At 39.3% G+C, this 18,740-nt stretch overlaps 1 protein-coding gene across 1 annotated transcript in view; it reads right to left on the reverse strand.

Annotated features, from left to right (window-relative positions):
* Nucleotides 1-357: 357 nt before the first annotated feature.
* Nucleotides 358-18,740, reverse strand: part of LOC143680198 (uncharacterized) — a 74,879-nt gene continuing 56,496 nt past the window's right edge. Inside the window, exons 5-6 of the mRNA XM_077156781.1 lie at nucleotides 903-924; nucleotides 358-574 (exon numbers count right to left, since the gene is read on the reverse strand). Of these exons, the coding sequence (XP_077012896.1) occupies nucleotides 358-574; nucleotides 903-924 (239 nt within the window). The remainder of the gene's footprint in view (nucleotides 575-902; nucleotides 925-18,740) is intronic.

An 18,740-nucleotide genomic window follows, 5' to 3' on the forward strand; every position in this document is an offset into this window, starting at 1 on the left:
ACCTCATTCCCTTGGGCGAGCCCAACACCGCCAATCCCTCTGACTTAAATTTTAGAAGCGTACTATCACTGCAGCTTTCACCACCCACTTTCCTCTCCTTCCCTCCTTGTCATAAAGATAATCCAGCTGAACTAAAATTGGTGAGAAACGGGGAAGAGTACTGGGTGGGACTCCGCCTTTCAAATGGTAACAGCCAGAGCCTGAATGCAGTGGTTTCTAAACTCCTTTAAAAAGATCTATTGGGCAGAATGGAAAAACACTGCACAAAATAAGCAATCACACAGATACCTTTCGGGGATACTTGCTCTGAGGCTTTTTGCCTGAGAGCTACGGCTGAGTAGGGAGAAGAGGACCTTGTTAGCGCATTGCTGCAGGCAACGGCGCCCCACAGCCGGTCCTAGTGCCTGGGCTGCTGCTCTTTGCAGCCCCGCCTGAGGCCGCGGCTCCGTTCCCCGCTGCGTGCCCATCCTCAAGCGCTCTCAGAAAAAATGCGGGCATCAGGGGCTCTGTAGCCTCCCACTTCTTAGGACCCACTTCTTCTCTGCCCTGGGTCCCGGGGCTTCTAAAGTGCTCACTGCGGGGGGGCGGAGGAAACTCAACCATGCTCTTATTGGATTAGGCCGCTCCTGCTGCTAAACTCTTCCAACTCTGAAACAGACTTGATCTTCTCAGAGGACTTTCTAAGCCTGAGGAGTCAAAGAAAGCTAAGGGACCCTAGGTTTCAGGGTTTGGCATTTGGGACCAAATCTAAAAATCTCAATCTCAGAACTAAGCAGGAGTTTTGTCATCTAAAAAACTGGGATATTCTCAGTCAACTGCACTGCCCTGAATATTTCTCCTCCGTTCAAATTTAAGTGGAATGTTTGCAAGCTCACTAACTTTCCTATTAGCCACTAGCTTACCTCTGAATTTTCTTATTCCTTCCTGAATAAGAAAAGAAAATGCTGATGAATTTTTCAGGCAAGGAATCCATTTCCCCAACATGAATTCACCATGGGCCAGACAGTGGTGGGGATACAAAGAGGATTGAAACACAGGCCAAGTCTTTGGAGAACTCAAAAATATCAAAGACTGCATATCCACAAATATGTATACTATAATGGGGAAATGGTATTACAGTTATAAGTAATGTAAAGGGAACCCAGGAAAAGGCGCAATTAGTTTACATTGGATGGATCGGGGAAGGACAGAGAAAAGTAGGTGACATTAAAACTCAGGTCACTTAGGATATGTAAGGGCTTATTCAACAGATGTGTGGAGAACAAGCATTTTTGGCAAAAAGGGTCTCAAACAAAAATCACAGCATTGCAATGATTCAGGGAAATGTCGCTAAAGCCAAGGGTACTTGGGACACTGAGGGACAGTCAAAGAGGCTTCACATGGGACATCACCTGTATGCCAGGCAAAGCCAGTCTTTATCCTGAGCAGCCCTTGCTGCTTTTCCTTAGGGCAATGATTTGATGAAAGGTAGGACAGGTGTTCAGATAGATGCCAAGCAACCAATCAGAGAGCTCTCATAGTAGAGGCAAGATGGGGAGAAGGTTAATTTTATTTTTCTAGCTTAATCTAGACTCCATGGAAGAATGCCCCACCAAATTATTGATTAAGTATGTTCATCAGTGGGCCAGTATATAAAAACAGTGTTTGAATCATATGAAAGTACCAGTTTTGTAGGTCAAAAATAGCTGCACATTAGCAGTTTTGTATGGTTCAATCTCATATAAAATGACTGCCCATAAGCTTACCTCTGAATCTGAGAGAGATATGCAGAGCACATATCTTAGAAGAATTAAATTTCCAATAGCAGGAATCAGATCTGTGTAACTGTGCATCTGTGCATTACCTACAACAAAATTGCCTATAGCTAGATTCTTAATTTTCTGGCAAAGAAAAAAAATCTGTCAAAACTATTGCTTAGTATTTTGCTATTTCTTCCACCTCCTCTTTGTTGTTTGCTTATTTACAAGTGTGTAAGAGAAGAGAGAAAAAAAATCACAGGGTAGGTAGAATAGTAAAGAGGAAGGAAGTGAGATTCAAGGTGGTGGGAAGAGGAGAGAGATACAGAAATCGAGGGTAGCGTTTGCTAACTGTACCTGGAAAAGCTGAGAGTTGCATTGTGGAGGTGGGCTTGCCTGAGGAAATTCCACAAGAATCTCTGCATCTTAGCTGAAGAGAGGAAAGAGGCCAGTGAGGAGCGAAGAAGGGAAGGTAACATTCTGACAGAACTTTTGGGGTGGGAAGAAGACTTGGAAGGGTTTAGGTGCAATATCTCTTATACCACAGATGCAGCATGATTTAGTTTGAATCCAGCCTCAGTAATACCACCCCAGCACCCACCCACAAATATGTGCATACACACGTGCACGTGCATACACCGCCACCACCAATTCAATCACTGATTTGTAAATTCTCCCCATCTTGTGGAATAGTTCCTTTGTGTGATTTTCTCTTCGAGGTTTTGATATATAGACTCAATTTCTCTAGCTCTAGTCATCTCTCTGCACCCTAAATAATGAGTCAATATTTTTCTCTCTCTCTCATTCTCACATACATGTACACACACACGCACACACACACACATACATACACAGTTCCTCTTTGGCTGAAAATTAACATCCAACTGTTCTATTCAAGGAACCAAGATTCTGTTATTACACCCAAAGAAGTGACAAGTTGCAATTTCCCACCATGTGGTGTTACCCAGAGCGGGGAGGAAGGGAAAGCGATCTGAAGAGGCAAAATGTGAGCAGGCCTGGAAATGTTGAGGTTATGTTCTCACACTACCCCCCACCTCCCCACCACCCCACCTCACTGCCATACAGCAGCTACACCTTTTCAGAGACATGAACTTAAACATAGAGCTTCCCCCTGGAACTAGAAGCATTCATGACCTACAGAGAGGGTAAATGGTCCCAAATCTAATAGCACGTCCACACATCAAGAGGGAATTTTGAAGAGCTAGAAGTCCTGCCGGGTTTCATGATCAGTCCCTGTTGTCTGAATTCCTCCGTGACTCACCAAGATCTACCACCAAAGCTTACCTCAATGGCCCCTCATGACTCTGTGTTTATAAGGATGCAAGCACAGTGGCAGAGGCTGCAGTGAAAGATTCCTGATGAAGTACGCTTTGATAGACTGTAGAGGGAGCAATTAGAGGGGAGGCTCTTCTGCTCTCACATACTAGCGTCAACACTAGGTTGTTGTATTAGTTAGGGTTCTCTAGAGAAACAGAATCAACAGGGAACACTTGCAAATATAAAATTTATGAAAGTGTCTCACGTGACCGTAGGAATGCAGAGTCCAAAATCCACAGGGCAGGCAGCAACAGAACTAGGTATGCTCACCTGGCCAAGTTGACAACTGAATCTAACTAACACAGTTGTAAAGTTGATCACAGTACTTTACAATTTGTTTCATAGAGAGAAATCTACTTCCCTAACCCTTGAATCAGGAGGTTGCAAAGCTGATCACAGTACTTTACAATTTGTTCCTCAGAGAGAGATCTACTTCCCTAACCCTAATCAGGATGACCTTATGACTTGCTTTGACCAAAAATCATGCAGTGTGAACCTGGGCCTTGCAACTGCTCTGAAGAACACTGCAACAATCACCACATGAATGAGGCCAGCTCACCTGCCAGATGACAGGAGACACGTGGCCTATACCTTCAACCAATAGCCAGCCAACCAGCAGATAATACGAGGGAGGCATTGACTTTGGCTGAATGTAGATGCGTGAGTGAGGGCAGTTGAGACTAGCAGAACTTCCCTCCTGATCCTAGCCCAAATTGTGAACTAAGAAACGTTTGTTTAGAACTGCCAAACTTTAGGGTAGCTTGTTATCCTGCAAAACCTGGTAGAGAGATAGTTGAAAAGGAGATAAAGAATTATTTAGAATGCCTGAAGAAGACTGTCATCTAGAAAAAAAAGGATTTTTTCCCTGAATTTTCCAGAAAAATAATGAGTCTAAAGTTTTAACTCCCTTAGGTGGAGATTTTTCTAAAAAGCGTTGTATATTTTCCTATTCCTGCAACAAACTAAATAGAGCACAATTCGACCTTTCTTCAGAGTCATAAAATGAACATAAAATGATTACATTGTGCTGAATCAAAAGATGAATTCAAGGCACTCTTGCACAGTCTACGAAGGGAAGTCAGAGTGGCAGTGGCTTGTCATCTTCCCCAAAAGATGGCATCTATGATTTTCTCTGTCATTACTTCTTACCTATATAAAAACGCTATGATTTTTCAACAATTTCAGAGAGAAAGAACCACGACCTATGTTTTACAATACACATCACTGATTTGATGTCCTATCTTATTTCTGGCAGCTACAATTTTTTTCCTCTTGTATTTCAGGAACTTTCAGGGTAGGTACTAGAAGAGAAGGCCCCCTGTAATAGGGCAGGAGTCCCTTCCCTTGTTCCCAACCCATCCCATCCTGTCTCTGCATTTATCCCTTGGGTTACTTAACATTTCACCAAATAACTTCAGATCCCTATCATTTTTCAATTCTTTTTCTGATTATTTTGTTCTTGTGTTCTCTTAGTCACTAGGTTTAGTGGCTATTTCTCTTCTCTCTCTGTAAGCCTGATTCTTATTCTCTTATCAATGTTTTAAATCATAGAATTAAGTTGCTGATTAGGAAATCATAGAGTTAAGAATAAAATAAATGGAAATAAGTCCAGAATAAGGGTCTAAAGACTCTGGTCCAAGAAAAGTGGATAAAATGTAATGAATGTGGTATGTTATGGTGGCCTAAACACTGGAAGCACCCTCCCACTATGAGAGAACTACATCCTATATAGACTACAACAAACATTATTTTAAAAGTGTTACTGGGTTCTCATAGAAGTAAAGGGAAGTAGAGTATAGGGAACTGAAACTCAAATGGAACAGAATTCAACATTAACCTCAAATGTACCATGATACATTAATCAATAATAGCCCTAGAACTATGAGACTACAACTGGGGTATGCCAAAAAATAGGGAGCGCAAAGTGAGGTGCCAGCATTAGGTTAGGGCCCCTGTATTAGTTAGGGTTCTCTAGAAAAACAGAATCAACAGGGAGCACTTGCAAATATAAAATTAATAAAAGTGTGTCACGTGACCGCGGGAATGCAGAGTCCAAAATCTGCAGGGCAGGCTGTGAAGCCGACAACTCCAATGGAGGGTCTGGATGAACTCCACAGGAGAGGCTCACCAGCCAAAGCAGGAATGGCATCTGTCTCTTCTGAATCCTCCTTAAAAGGCTTCCAGTGATTAGATTAAGCATCACTCATTGCAGAAGACACTCCCCTTTGGCTGATAACAAATGGAATCAGCTGTGGATGCAGCTGACATGATCATGATCTAATTCTATGAAATGTCTTCATTGCAACAGACAGGCCAGCACTTGCCCAACCAGACAAACAGGTACCACTACTTGGCCAAGTTGACACATGTCCCTGACTATGACAGGGGCTGAAGTAGCCCTGGTTCATCTTGTCCCCAGGCATCTAAAGAACCAAATGAAAATCCTGTCTGGAAAAAAAGCAAAGCAAATTGAGCCCTTCAGGATTAAAGCAGATTAAAGCAATCCTGTATTGGTTTACAATTTTTTAAACATCACCAAGCACTCATGGAAACATGCTACTAAGGAATAAAAATCAACAAGGAGAAAACGAAACAAAGAATTTAGAATCTCAAGGACTTCAGGTACTATATCAATTTGAGCATGGAAAAATACACATGAACTGTTTTTTTTTCCCTTCTAAAGATGGAATAAAAATAAACAAGTCACAAAATCCAATCAGAAATTACTAGGAAAATTTGTAAAAGAAAATAATTATAACTTTTTAGAAGTGAAAAATGCAATCATTGAAATTAAATCATTGAATTTAATTAGGTTGGCTAATTAAACCCGAAGAAGGATTTGCCAGAAAGCAGCAGAGAGACAAAAACAAGGAAACTCATGAAGGAGAGAATAAGAGGCAAGGAGGATAGAATGAAGAGGCCCAAGTTCTCATCCATATCACAGGAAAGAGAGAAAAAGTTAAGAGACACTAATGCTGACGGGTTCCCAGTACTTGTGAAAATCAAGAATCCAGAGATACAGAAAGAACAACATATATAAGCAAGACAGATACAAAGAAACCCCTGTGAAGCTTTATAATAGCAAAATAGGAGAACACCAATCAAAAGAAGCCAGGGAGAAAAGACAGATCACCTATGAAAAAGTTGGGCTGAAAGCATACTTCTCAACAGCTAACTTCTAGTTTCCATGCAAGGAGTTTTATATTAAAAATAAGGAAAATGACCTCAGGAGGCAGGTCTGAGATACAAGAAGCAATGGTGAGAAAAAGAAACTGGTAATTATTTAGATGAATCAAAATAAACAGTGTCTGTCTAAAATAATGATGGTAATAGTGACAAAAATAATTATTAGAAGAAGGAGGAAGAAAATAAAGAGAAGAAAAACACTTTCAAATAAATACTTAGAAAGTAGAAAGGAGATAATAAAGATAAAAACAAACATTAATGATATAGAAAACTGGAATCAATTGAAAGGATTAAAAAAAATCAAATGATAGTTCTTTGAAGACACTAATGAAGAAAAAGAAACCTCTGATGAAAATAATATAGGAAAAATTATAAAGATGATGGGGAATCACTACAGAAAAATGCATAACCTAAAAAAATAAGAAAACAGTGTGACAATGAGAAGAAATTGGAAAACTTGCTGAATTGGCTAAAACATAGAAAAATAACACTTTTGGAAGCTGACCCAGGAAGGCAATGAAATTAGTAGTTAAAATATTTCTACAAAATATTAGAAAAATTAATCAGGAAATGCACAAAAATGTAGGATATACCATGAACAGGTTGGCAGAAAACTAAAAACAAATAAACTTTAATAAAGCAGTGAAACCACATGATAAAGTCAGTAGATTCAGAAATAAGCATCTGGTAATATTTGACACCCAATAACAATAAAAAACTAGGACTAGAAGGAAGCTTTCTTAATCTTATGAAATCCAAGTACCCCAAGTCTATAGCAAATTTCATTCCTAAATATAAAATATTAGGAGAATTCTCCTTTAAACCAAGAAAAGAATGCACTTATCCCTGATTCTGTTCATTTTACTGAATGTTCTAGCCATTGCAATAAAATGAGGGGAAAAACAGGATTAGAGGAAGACCACAACTATCATTTTTCTCAGATGACATGATTGTCTAGAAAGAAACCCACAATAATTTACAGATTATACTTAATAAAAGAGCCTACCAAACTTGCTAAGCATATAATTAAAATGTAAAATCAGCTTTTGTTCTATATACCAGCAACAATCATTTTTAATAAACATTTCAAGATACAGGCATCCTTTAGAGATAGTGCAGGTATGGTTCCAGACCAACACAATAAAGCAAATACCACAATAAAGCAAGTCAACCCTTGCATCTATAGTCAATTGATTTTTGGCAAGGCTGTCAAGACCACTGTACTGGGACAAAAGAGTGTTTTCAATAAATGGTGCTGGGAGAACTGAATATCCATATCTAAAGGAATGAAAGAGGACCCCTATCTCACACCTTATACAAAAATTAACTCAAAATGGACGAAGACCTATAAATAAGAGCCAGTACCATAAAACTTCTGAAAGAAAATGTAGTGAAGCATTTTCACTATTTTGTCATTTGAGGTGGTTTCTTAGACCTTACACCTGGAGCACAAGCAATGAAAGAAAAATAGATAAATGGAACCTGGGATACTTTTGTACTTCAAAGGACCTTGTCAAGAGGGTGAAAATGCAGCTTATTCAATGGGAGAAAATATTTGGCATCACATGTCCAGCAAGGGATCAATATCCAGTATACATAGGGAAATCCAAAAATTCAACAACAAAAGGAAAAACAACCCAATTCTTAAAAAAAAAAAAAATGGCCAAAAGACATGAATCGACCCTTTTCCAAAGAGGAAATACAAATGATTAAAAAGCACATGAAAAGATGCTCAACTTCACTAGCTATTAGGGCAATGCAAATCAAAACCACAAGGAGATATCATTTCACACCTAATAGAATAGCCACTAGTAAACAAACAGAAAAGTACAAGTATTGTAGAGGATGTAGATAAATAACATTTATTCACTGCTGGTGGGAACACAAGATGGTATAGCTTCAATGGAAGACAGTTTGATATGTCCTCAGGAAACTAAGTATAGAATTGGTATATGATCCAGCAATCCTGCTATTAAATATATGCTCAGAAGAACTGAAAGCAAGGATGCAAACAGACATTTGCACACTGATGTTCATATAGCAGCATTATTCACAATTACCAACAGATGAAAACAACCCATTTACCATCAAAATGGTATATACATATGATGGAATATTATTAAGCCACAGAAAGGCAAATATGGTATGAACTAACTAATATGAGCTAAATACAATAAGCAAACTCATGGAGTTAATATCTAGAATATAGGTTACTAGAAGATAGAATGAGGATAGAGAATGGGGAACTGAAGCTTAATTTGTGCAGAATTTTTAAAGAAGATCAATTGTAAATGGAAATGGATGGAGGTAGTGGTAGCACATTGCCATGTGTGTAGATAAGAGCACTGAATCATGTGTGTTATTGCAGTTGGAAGGGGAAGTTTCAGGTCATGTACAACACTAGAAGGAAAGCTAGAGGATGAAAAAAGGGGCTGTATAACATAGTGAACCCTGTTGTGGATGATGAGTATGGTTAATAGAAATAGAAGAACGTTCTTCTATGCATTAGAACAAATGTATGTCAGTATCATCACAGAGCTGTGCTTACACGGCCAAAGTCAATTTAAGAACATTTACCTTGAAAGAAGAAAATTGAAGGAAATATGTGAAAATTCTCACCCTTATGAGAAATTCTGGAAATGCACAAAAATACACCATATTTTACCTTCTCTAGAGTATAAAAACTAGTAAATCTGACCATACCAAATGATGGCATGGAGATGGCCATGGAGATGGATGTGGAGAAACAGCACCCCTTAGCTAGCACTGATGGAGCTGTAAAGGTATACACCCCTTTGGTGTTATTTGTCAACCTGAAAATGCCTAAACCCTATGATACGGCAATTCCACACTTGGTATATTCCCTAGAAAAACTCTTACACAGGTCTATGAGGACACATATAAAAATATACAAAGCATTATTAGTTGTAACAACAAAAGGCTGGAAGTCGCTCATATGCTAGATAACAAGAGACTGTATGAGTAAATCATGGTACATGTACAATATAATATTATGTTCAGTTAAAATGAGTAAATGCCAACTACATCAACAATTTAAGTGAATTCATATATTTCCCTTAACAAATACATAAAGTATGGTCTATATGCCAGGTGCTGTTCTAAATTATTTAAAAATATTAATTTATTTCTCATAAAATACAGTGAAGTAGATACTATTATTATCTCCACTTTGCAGAGAGCACCGGGCACAGAGAAATTAATTAAATAAAGACTATATACAGCACGCTACCCTATTTTAACAAAATTAAGCAACAAAAAAATCGAGATTGTATTGTTTAGAGATATATATCTCAGAACTATTTTTTTTTTTTCACAAGAACAGATTAATTGTATGCCCAAAGTTTAAGCGGGTAAAGAGAGTAACTTCTGGCAGGTTAGCAGACATGCAGTTGGAATAGTTTCAAAAGTCCTGGTAATCTTCCAGCTCTAATGACAGGTAGTATACTCATAGATGATTATATTATTATATTTCATAACTTATATATATACATTCCATGTAGTTTTTCTAGTACCAAAATTATACTTTAAGAAATTTAGTGCATGCATTTCTGACATTCAGATTAACTATTCAGAGTACTATTTTATTCATTTCCTTCATTTCAGCTATACTCCAAAGAGATAGGATGGCTGGGTAGCTAATTCCCAGAGACAAAGGAAAACCATATGTTGCTTTCAGTATGTGTATACAATCATTCTGGAAACAAACCAGGTTCATACCAAAGACTGAAATGAGTGGTCACACTCTACTCTTTTCAACAATCTAAATATATAACCCATTTGATCATGAAAAATATAATATAGCAGTTTCTACCTCATCTCTCTCAAGCCAATACGCTTACCATATTGTCAAAGTTTGGATAATAATGCCAATAACCATAACAATGGAGACTTCAGTTTCAGCTTCAAAACTCTTATCCTTACAACAAGAAAAAGCTAGACAAACTGAAAATCCATACTTTGTTTGGACTCATCAGAGACTGAGGTTGCAGGGCAAACCACCCCTGCCCCCCACCAAATCAAGATAGATAAGTTTATTCAGAGAGATACATTCAAAATCTACTCACCTAGAGAAGCTGCTGGATCCATAAACTGGTAGGAACACTTAACTTTAATTATGATTAAATTTTGAAGGTGGAGTGTGGACCAGTGTGAGAGTGAGAAAGTCTTAGGGACCACAGTATAGGGAAACCACACACTTTCATAGACTTTACCTCCAGGAATTCACCAGATTCTCCCAAGGAAGATGAAAAAAAAAAAAAAAAAAAGAACACTTTGTAGCTATATTAGTGGAAGGGAGAAGAACAATCATTGTGAAATAGACCCCAGAGCATTGTCCATAAAAATAAATACCTACTCTCCAAGTAAAAAGACATGACCAGAGCCTCACCTCAGCAAGGGAAGATAATTTCTCCCATCTAGCCTCCTCTAGCATTCCAATATCCCCTAAGGGAAAAAAAAGAAAGAAAGACAACGTATGCTACTGGAAAGATACTGATGAAGAGCACAGACCAGTGGCAAACCTACTAAAAGACTAAGATTTATAGTGAGTGAGAAATGGTTTAGCAAGCTGGGTGAGGGTTGGAGCTGACACAGCTCAAGGAGAAGTCAAGGGGTTTGGGACAAAATTGACAAGATCCTGCTGTGACTCAGCCTTCATCCAGTAGGGGTCAATAGTGTGTCCACTTCAGACTAAAGTAGGTGATAAAGAACATCTAACTTCCAAAACTGAAGAAAAATCAGCCAATTCCACCTACACAGTACTCTGCCAGGGACAGTGTGAGGCTGTGCCTTAACTCAGGTCTCTTTGCCAGAGCTGGCAATCCCTTCTAAATGCCATGAGATACACAAGTACATAGAAAGAAACTCAGAGAATATGTTCTTGGCAGTAGAAAAATAAACTATGGGCTTTAACCCAATTACCAGGAGATGATGAGATTTGAATTCCAGGGAAGGGTGCCTACGGTTTTATCAATTGTTTTAATTTTATATATAAGACTTCTATATGTGTAGGAGTCTATGTGCGTGAGATAGAGAGAAAGGGGGGGCAGGGTGGGGACAGGGAGTGGGAGAGGGAGAGGAAAAGAAGAAAAGCAGTTGAATTTATTTTCATGGGATCAAGGAGTGTGTTAGCCAGATGTGTTTAGGGGTCAAGCCAACTGTGTGAGAAACAAACCCTCAAGTAAAATTTGCACTGAGTCTAAGAAGAGGAGGGGCTTGAGGCAGATCAAAATTTTGGTCATGAAAGAGAATCACTGCATATGCTTTCCTGCCTGTTACCCTCGCCCATTCTGACCTTCCGAAGAAACTTCTACTCATGCTGGAAGATTCAGTTAAAATGACCTCCTCTGCAAAACCATCCCCAGGCAGCCTAATTTGCTCTACCTCTTATAAGAGCACAATTTCTGGTACCTATTTTTATTACAACTCACATTGCATTTGTACTTTTTATTTTGTCATTGATATAATGTATGTTTCTCACCCTCCCCCCACCACATACCTACACACTCCAAAACCATGAACCTGTAAAGAACCTTAAGGTAGAGTTTTGTCTCATTCAAAAACAAAAAGTTGTGGCTCCAGCACCTTGCACAGTGCCTAGCATATGAGAGGTGCTGAGAAAGGGAAGGGAGGAAGAAAAGAAAGGAGGGAGTGATGGAGGGACTGAGGGAAGGAGTGAGTTCCTAACCAAAAGGTCTCTATGAGCTGGAAGGGATACAAAACATCTAAAGTTCAATAAACCTCATGCTGTGCTTAGCTTTGTTCAACATGCCACAAGTGCCCAACAAGTCAGCAGGTCTTTCAGAACAAACATTTCCTTCTCCACTCTGCTCCTTCTAGCCAACTCCTCCACATACTGCAGGACTTATTTGCACTGAGGTCATTTTACATTCTCCCATTTTTCTTGGGTCCCTTTATGCATGGAAACCTCCCAATGGCAACCAGTTTCTTGGGAAGTACATACTCACTATGATTTATATTCCAGCCACCCTTGGAGGGGCCTGTGGTCCAGCTGCACATTTGTATATTCACTGAGCCATACTCCCAACTCCACAGCCTCCTGACAACTGCAGATGACAAAGCCATTTTTCATAAGGTGTGCAAGAGAAGGAGAGCGATGGGGTTAAACCTCACATGGAGGAGACAGCAGCTTTGGTGCAACTGAGAGAGTCAGGATTGATAAAGAATTAGAAACTGAATCTGGAGTAGATAGTATCTACTCATTTTATTGACATCCACTTATACCTACTGTTTGGTTTCTCTGCTTTCAATTACCATTACACACTGTGTAAAATATTCTAAATACCCTAGAACTGTTTTCAGGAGCTTACAAACAAAGGCATTGAAGGATTGTTTTCTCTTTTCTCTCTGTCTTAAACTCTTTCTTTCAATATAATCTTGCTGATCATAAGCCCTGGAGCAAACAATTCAAAAATGAAAAGGAGCAAGAAGTTGAAATGGCTAAAGGTGTATAGGGAACAAGTTAGTAAAAATGAAAAGGGTCAAAAACCTAATAATTTTGCTAAAAAGTGGAGTTTACAGAGGAGGAATTACCCATGGGTCTTGACTCCCATCTCTGAAATAGCAGCAGCAGATGACGATCAAAAATAAAACTGCTGGCCCACAGGGATCAATGAAAACTCAGCCTCATTTCTCCTAGCCTGAACCAAGAGATGCATTTCCACTGAGTGATCCTGCATCCAGTGGGTCACCTCTACATGGGTTCCTATCTCCTGTCACCCCATAGCTTATAGTCCACATTGTGGTCCCTGCTTATATAAAGCCTAACTGGACCCATTGTGTTGTTCCCTGTGTGTTCCCTGGATAAATCTAGTCTCCAGATTAAACTCCCTTAGGAACAGAACAGAGCTACCATATCATTTCACAACACCAATATTAGTTAAGATGTCTTTTCTCAGGATTTAGCCATACATTCAGTAAAGGTGCCTTAGAAGTCACTGTATCTTTTGTGCTATGTGGGGTCTGGCATAGGAAGACTCAGCAGGTGGGTTCAGGTTGAAATATTTGATGGCAATCACAGAATACAGAAGGATGATTTTCAAAAAGAATGAATCTCAATGTGGTTGAGGGAATCAACCACATTGAGATTCATGAGGGAATGAGGGAATCAAAAAGAATGTATTTGGGAGTGGCATTTTATCACATATGACTCAGATGCCATTTTTCTGCCAATGTGATGACCCTTTGTAATAAAAACAGGTTCAAAAAAGAGTCAGATTCTCCTTAGCTCGATATTGTCAGGGTTTTCATTTTGCCAATAGGAGGAACATGCTTTCTTCTTTCAGGGATTAAACTACTGGTCTTCAAAAGAAAATTAAACTTCAATGTGTCAAAATGTGTTTGCTCTTGGATAATTATGAAAGAAACCGATCCCAATTCTCAGCAGTGGAGATATGGAACTGGAACCAGAGCCCACCCATGGCTTCTGCTATTCCCCATTTAAAGAGTCAGCCTTTCCCTCAGTGCCAGCAAATCCCAAGCAGATGGAAGAATCTACTTTTTATTCCACTGAAATCTGAATGGCAAAGTTTCCAAAACACAAGTAGGAATAGAGTTCTCATGGGTTTTCTGAAAGAGCACCTTGGTAACCCCTCAGTAGGGGAGGAAGCCTGGAAGGGTGTTGTATAAAGAGGACAAGAGGGGATTGAGGAAATAGCGAAGAGTCAAGGGAGAGGGAGTTTTCTTATGAAATTCCCTCCAAAGGTCTAAACTTGAGGCCAAGACCCTCAACCCCTTGTGTGATATGAGAATGAGTTAGTAAGGTAAGAATCTACTTTTGGCTCTCTCACTCTGCACCATCTCAGGATGCCTCCCCAATCTTCAGGAAAAAAAAGCTGACTAAACTTCCACTGGGATTCTGATGTGTTATGCGTGGAGAAGGCAGTGAAGAATATGTTCAAGATGAAACAGAACTCTGGTCACCACAGGAGCTCACAGGCATGGGGCCTGTGAGGAATCATGGGGGTCATCAGTGGTGTCTCCCTGTGAGTGAACGGCTGCTTGGTGAGAACTGTACACTTGTAGAGGACCCTGAAAGCACAATGTCACTTTTGAGGCCATTAGATTGTCAAAATTGAGAATGGCTTATTCCACTTGGTGGTAGAGGAAGGAGGAGTCCTCTCATACCCAGAGTGTACTAGTGGTAAATGAAAACCCTTACTTTCTCAGCCTTTCCATGTCTCGCTAAATAGAACAAGGCTGTTCTGCAAGCCATGTTTTCACTTGTAGTTCATTCAAAGCAGAAGGTATTCCTTCTCTCATACCATATATGCCATGGGATGATGAGAAGGAAATGAGATTCTTCTGGTTTCCTTCTGTCACTTCAGTGTCTTTCTACCTTACCACAGAACTCACTTTTGACATATGAATCAACCACCATTGAAATCACTTTCTTGTTGCTATAGATTTGGGGTCCTGTGCCGGGGGTGTATCATCACTGCAACGCCTTTCTACACGGCGTGGAAGAATTATGCTGTTATATTTCCAAGAATCCTATTTCGTACATGATTACTGGATGCAATTGCACCTCAATTTAAAGAAAAAGTTTTTCTACTTGGAACACCAAGAATGATTTCTGGATCCAGACTTTAGAGGGAGAAAAATCTTTGTTTCTAATCCTGATACTTCTTTTCATATGGAAGGAGCACCACTAGCTTTGTACTCCCACCCCTTTCTTCCCCTTCCCTGAGGTGGGGTGACCTAAATGCTTTGAATCTGGTTAAGGTCTTGGGTACGCATCTATTGGCTTCTTCATGTGCTCCTCCTTTTGGAAGTTGACCTCACTTCAAATCGTGTTCTTTGTTTTTCTCTGATAATCAGCAAAAGACATCTGGCCCTCACTCTCCAAGGGAAGATTGCAGGGGTTCAGACCTTCCTAAGTTTGAAAGGCCAAGTTTGGGCTTCGATATGGAATATACTTGTCTGCTAATATAAATCACATTTTCCAATATTAATTTTATCAGAAATAATGATCACATTTGTATCTCTATCTGTTTTAATACTTATCTATTTCTTAATTGGATTCAAACTTAGAATGGACAAAGGGTGATTGTCTACGGGTGCCATGAAACTCCAAATACTATAATTCAGCTATTTGCAGATAATACTACAATTTACATGTAGCATCTCTGCAATCTTTCTCTTCATCCCATGTCCTTGTACAGCGCAGTGTACCTTCATTTGTGGATAAACAATTCAATAAAGTAGGTTCCTTGACCCCTTTAACTCCAAGAGGTATCACCTTCACTCTACTTTAGCAACCGATTTCCGCTGCTTTGTTTTGACACAACCCAGCCTTACTCCATTTCAAATTTTAAATTCCATCTTTTTTTACCTCAACCTTCAAAACACCCATTTCTCATCCTAGAATGAGTTGGGACTCAGCATCAAGGGATTGAGAAAACCTTCTTGACTGAAAGGGGGAAGAGAGAAATGAGACAAAATAAAGTGTCAGTGGCTGAGAGATTTCAAATAGAGTCAAGAGGTTATCCTGGAGGTTATTCTCACATGTTATATAGACAACCCCTTCTTAGTTTCAGGTGTATTAGAAAGGCTAGAGGGAAGTGCCTGAAACTGTAAAGCTGTGTTCCAGTAGCCATGTTTCTTTAAGATGACTGTATAATGACATAGCTTTTACAAAGTGAGTGTGTGATTGTGAAAACCTTGTTCTGATGCTTTTATCTATGGTATGGACAGATGAGTAAAAAATATGGATTAAAAATAAAGAAACAATGGGGGAACAAATGTTAAAATAAATTGGGTAGAGGGAAATACTAGTGGTCAATGAGAGGGAGGGTTAAGGGGTATGGTATGATGAGTTTTTTCTTTTTTTTTATTTCTTTTTCCAGAGTGATGTAAATGTTCTTAGAAATGATCATAGTGATGAATATACAACTATGTGATGATATTGTGAGCCTTTGGTTGCTCACAAAGTATGGAATGTTCATACATTAAGAATGTTCATGTTGTATGATTGGTTTTATTAATTAAAAAAATTTTAGAAAAACCCATTTCTCTAATTTCATTATTCTTTTATCCTATCCTCCAACCTTAGGGGTGATATCCTACTTTTTGACACCTCCCTTTTCTCCAGGACTTCCAGGATTTTCTTCCCTTCATATATAGTTGATATTCTATGATTTATTAATTAACATCTTTGTGGCTTATAACTTGAACTCCTTCTGCATTGCTTCTTTAACCATCTACCCTAAAACAAATCCCCATATAGATATTAGCCTGGCATTCAGCTAATTAAATCCCTTTCCTAACCTAAAGAAATTAAAAGTGCAATTTTCAGCCTTTCTGGACTATGATCTTGTGGATCCACGTCATATAACATTTCTTTTTCGTTTTCCTTTCAGTGCTGAAACCAAGTCAGAATCCTATTCTGACCTTTAAATCTAAAGAAGGGGTAGATAGGGGAAACCTGAAGGAATCTAGAAGACACAACCAATGCCATTCAGTCCCTTCAGGAAATCTAGCAAGCCCTTCCTAAATTTTCCTAAGTCCCAGTGTATTTACCCAGAACTCTTGAACTTACTCTCAAGCCATTCAGCAGTCAGGGGAAAATAACTCCAGGGAAAGGAGAAGTAACCCAGTAGAAGCTCAGCAGCTCCAGGCGTGCCTTCCTGGACCCACTTCTCAGCACGCTGGGTTAAAACAAAGAGAGAGGAGTGCCCACGTTTTCCATGGAGCCACGACAGTGTGGGCAGTCACTGAGCAGGGGCTGCAGAATCCAGCCAGGGGGGCAGGTTTTGTGAAAGAGCCTAGAAGTATCTGCTGAACCTCACCCAAATTTTTTCTCTGTCTTAAAGAAGTCGGTGTAAAGTCATTTAATTACTGAGTGCTAAGTGAACACCTAATTTTGTCAAGTTGGTGAACTCCGGGCTCCCAAGGGACAGAAGAAATTCTGTTCTTTTATCCCTCTCTATAGAACCCGCTTTCCCTTTCTCTCCTCACCTTCAGGACCTTTTCGGCTGTCGTTTTAAAAATAAAAGCAAAATTAGTTTTATTGTAGAAATTTAATAAAACAATGGCAATACTCTTTGAGGTTTTCAAAAGATAACTGTTCAAAAACTGAAGAAGAAAAAAGACTAGTGAGAGAGTAAATTCAAATTCAGGAATAGCTTCAGGCGTAAATTCCACCTTTACCTTGCGTTATATGTGTCCTACTGTCCAGCTGGTGGCTCCACTGGGATGGCACAAATGCAGCCCCCACTCAGCCTCTCCTCTGTCCATGCCAGTGTTTTCTGTGTCAAGGAATAGCTCCACCATCCATGCAATAAAACAGGCCAAAAGCATTGCCATTATCCTTGACTGCTTCCTCTTCTCATCCCCAGTAGTCAATCTACCCTCAATTTCAATCATTTGGCACCTAGTATATATTAAATATGTTCCCTTTTTCTTTATCCCAGATAATGTACTATTTCAAGCCACCATCATTTCTCACCTTCAGTATCCTCCTAATTGGTCTCCCTATATTCACTATTGCCACCTCTCTCTAATCCATTTTCCTCCTAATATCCAAAGTGATCTTGACAGACCAAAATTTAATTCTGTTACTGCCACCCACTTATAACAATTGATTCTTCATAAATCTCATGATGAAGACCGAAATTCCTTACACAGCCCACAAATTCTGATCTCTGCTTTTATTCTCCAGCTTTACTTGGCACCTTTTTCTCCATTACTCTCTGACCTTAATTTCATTGGACTTTTAGGGTTTTCAAGTCGATCATGTTTCTCCTTACCACAGGGCCTTTGCACCCATCACTGTCTTTGTTTGGAGCACTAGTCCAACTCCCAAACTCACCCAATACACATCTTCTTCACTAGTTAGTTTCTCTTCCTCTCAAATAACAGGGTGCTAACATCATTTCTTCATGGAAGTCTACCCTGATTTAAAGTTCCTGGGTACATTTGTGCAGGTTGCCTGGTTGAGGGACAGATGATGGGTGGAATCTAGCTATTCTTCTCTCACCAATCCCTGTATCCTAACACAGAATGCATTTCCTGGTACTATCTAATTCTCTCAAAGGTAGGGTATGGATTAATTGGCAGTTCTGCCCTATTTCCCCAGTTTAGATCAAAGCTTTCTTGCTTACTGCCGAAACACCATATAATTAAAAATACTACAACTATAATTCACATTTATTTATATAAGATTATGTATTTAAAGTCTCTCTCTCCTAGCAGGCTATAAGCTCCAGGAAGACAAGGAGTGTATCTGCTTTGGTCACCATTTTATCCGCTAACAAAACCCCTGACATCTTGTAGGTGGTCAATAAGTGTTTGTGGAATGAATGAACGAAAAATCTATGACAACATTATGAGGATTAAGCTTTTGTTTGTGAAAGCAGCATGCAATTGCCCTTAACACAGCAGACACTCAATACATACTTGTTTGAAAATGAAAATGAGGAATCTGGCACTCAAAAAATG

This window comes from Tamandua tetradactyla, chromosome 4, assembly GCF_023851605.1.
Source record: "Tamandua tetradactyla isolate mTamTet1 chromosome 4, mTamTet1.pri, whole genome shotgun sequence".
NCBI lineage: Eukaryota > Metazoa > Chordata > Mammalia > Pilosa > Myrmecophagidae > Tamandua > Tamandua tetradactyla.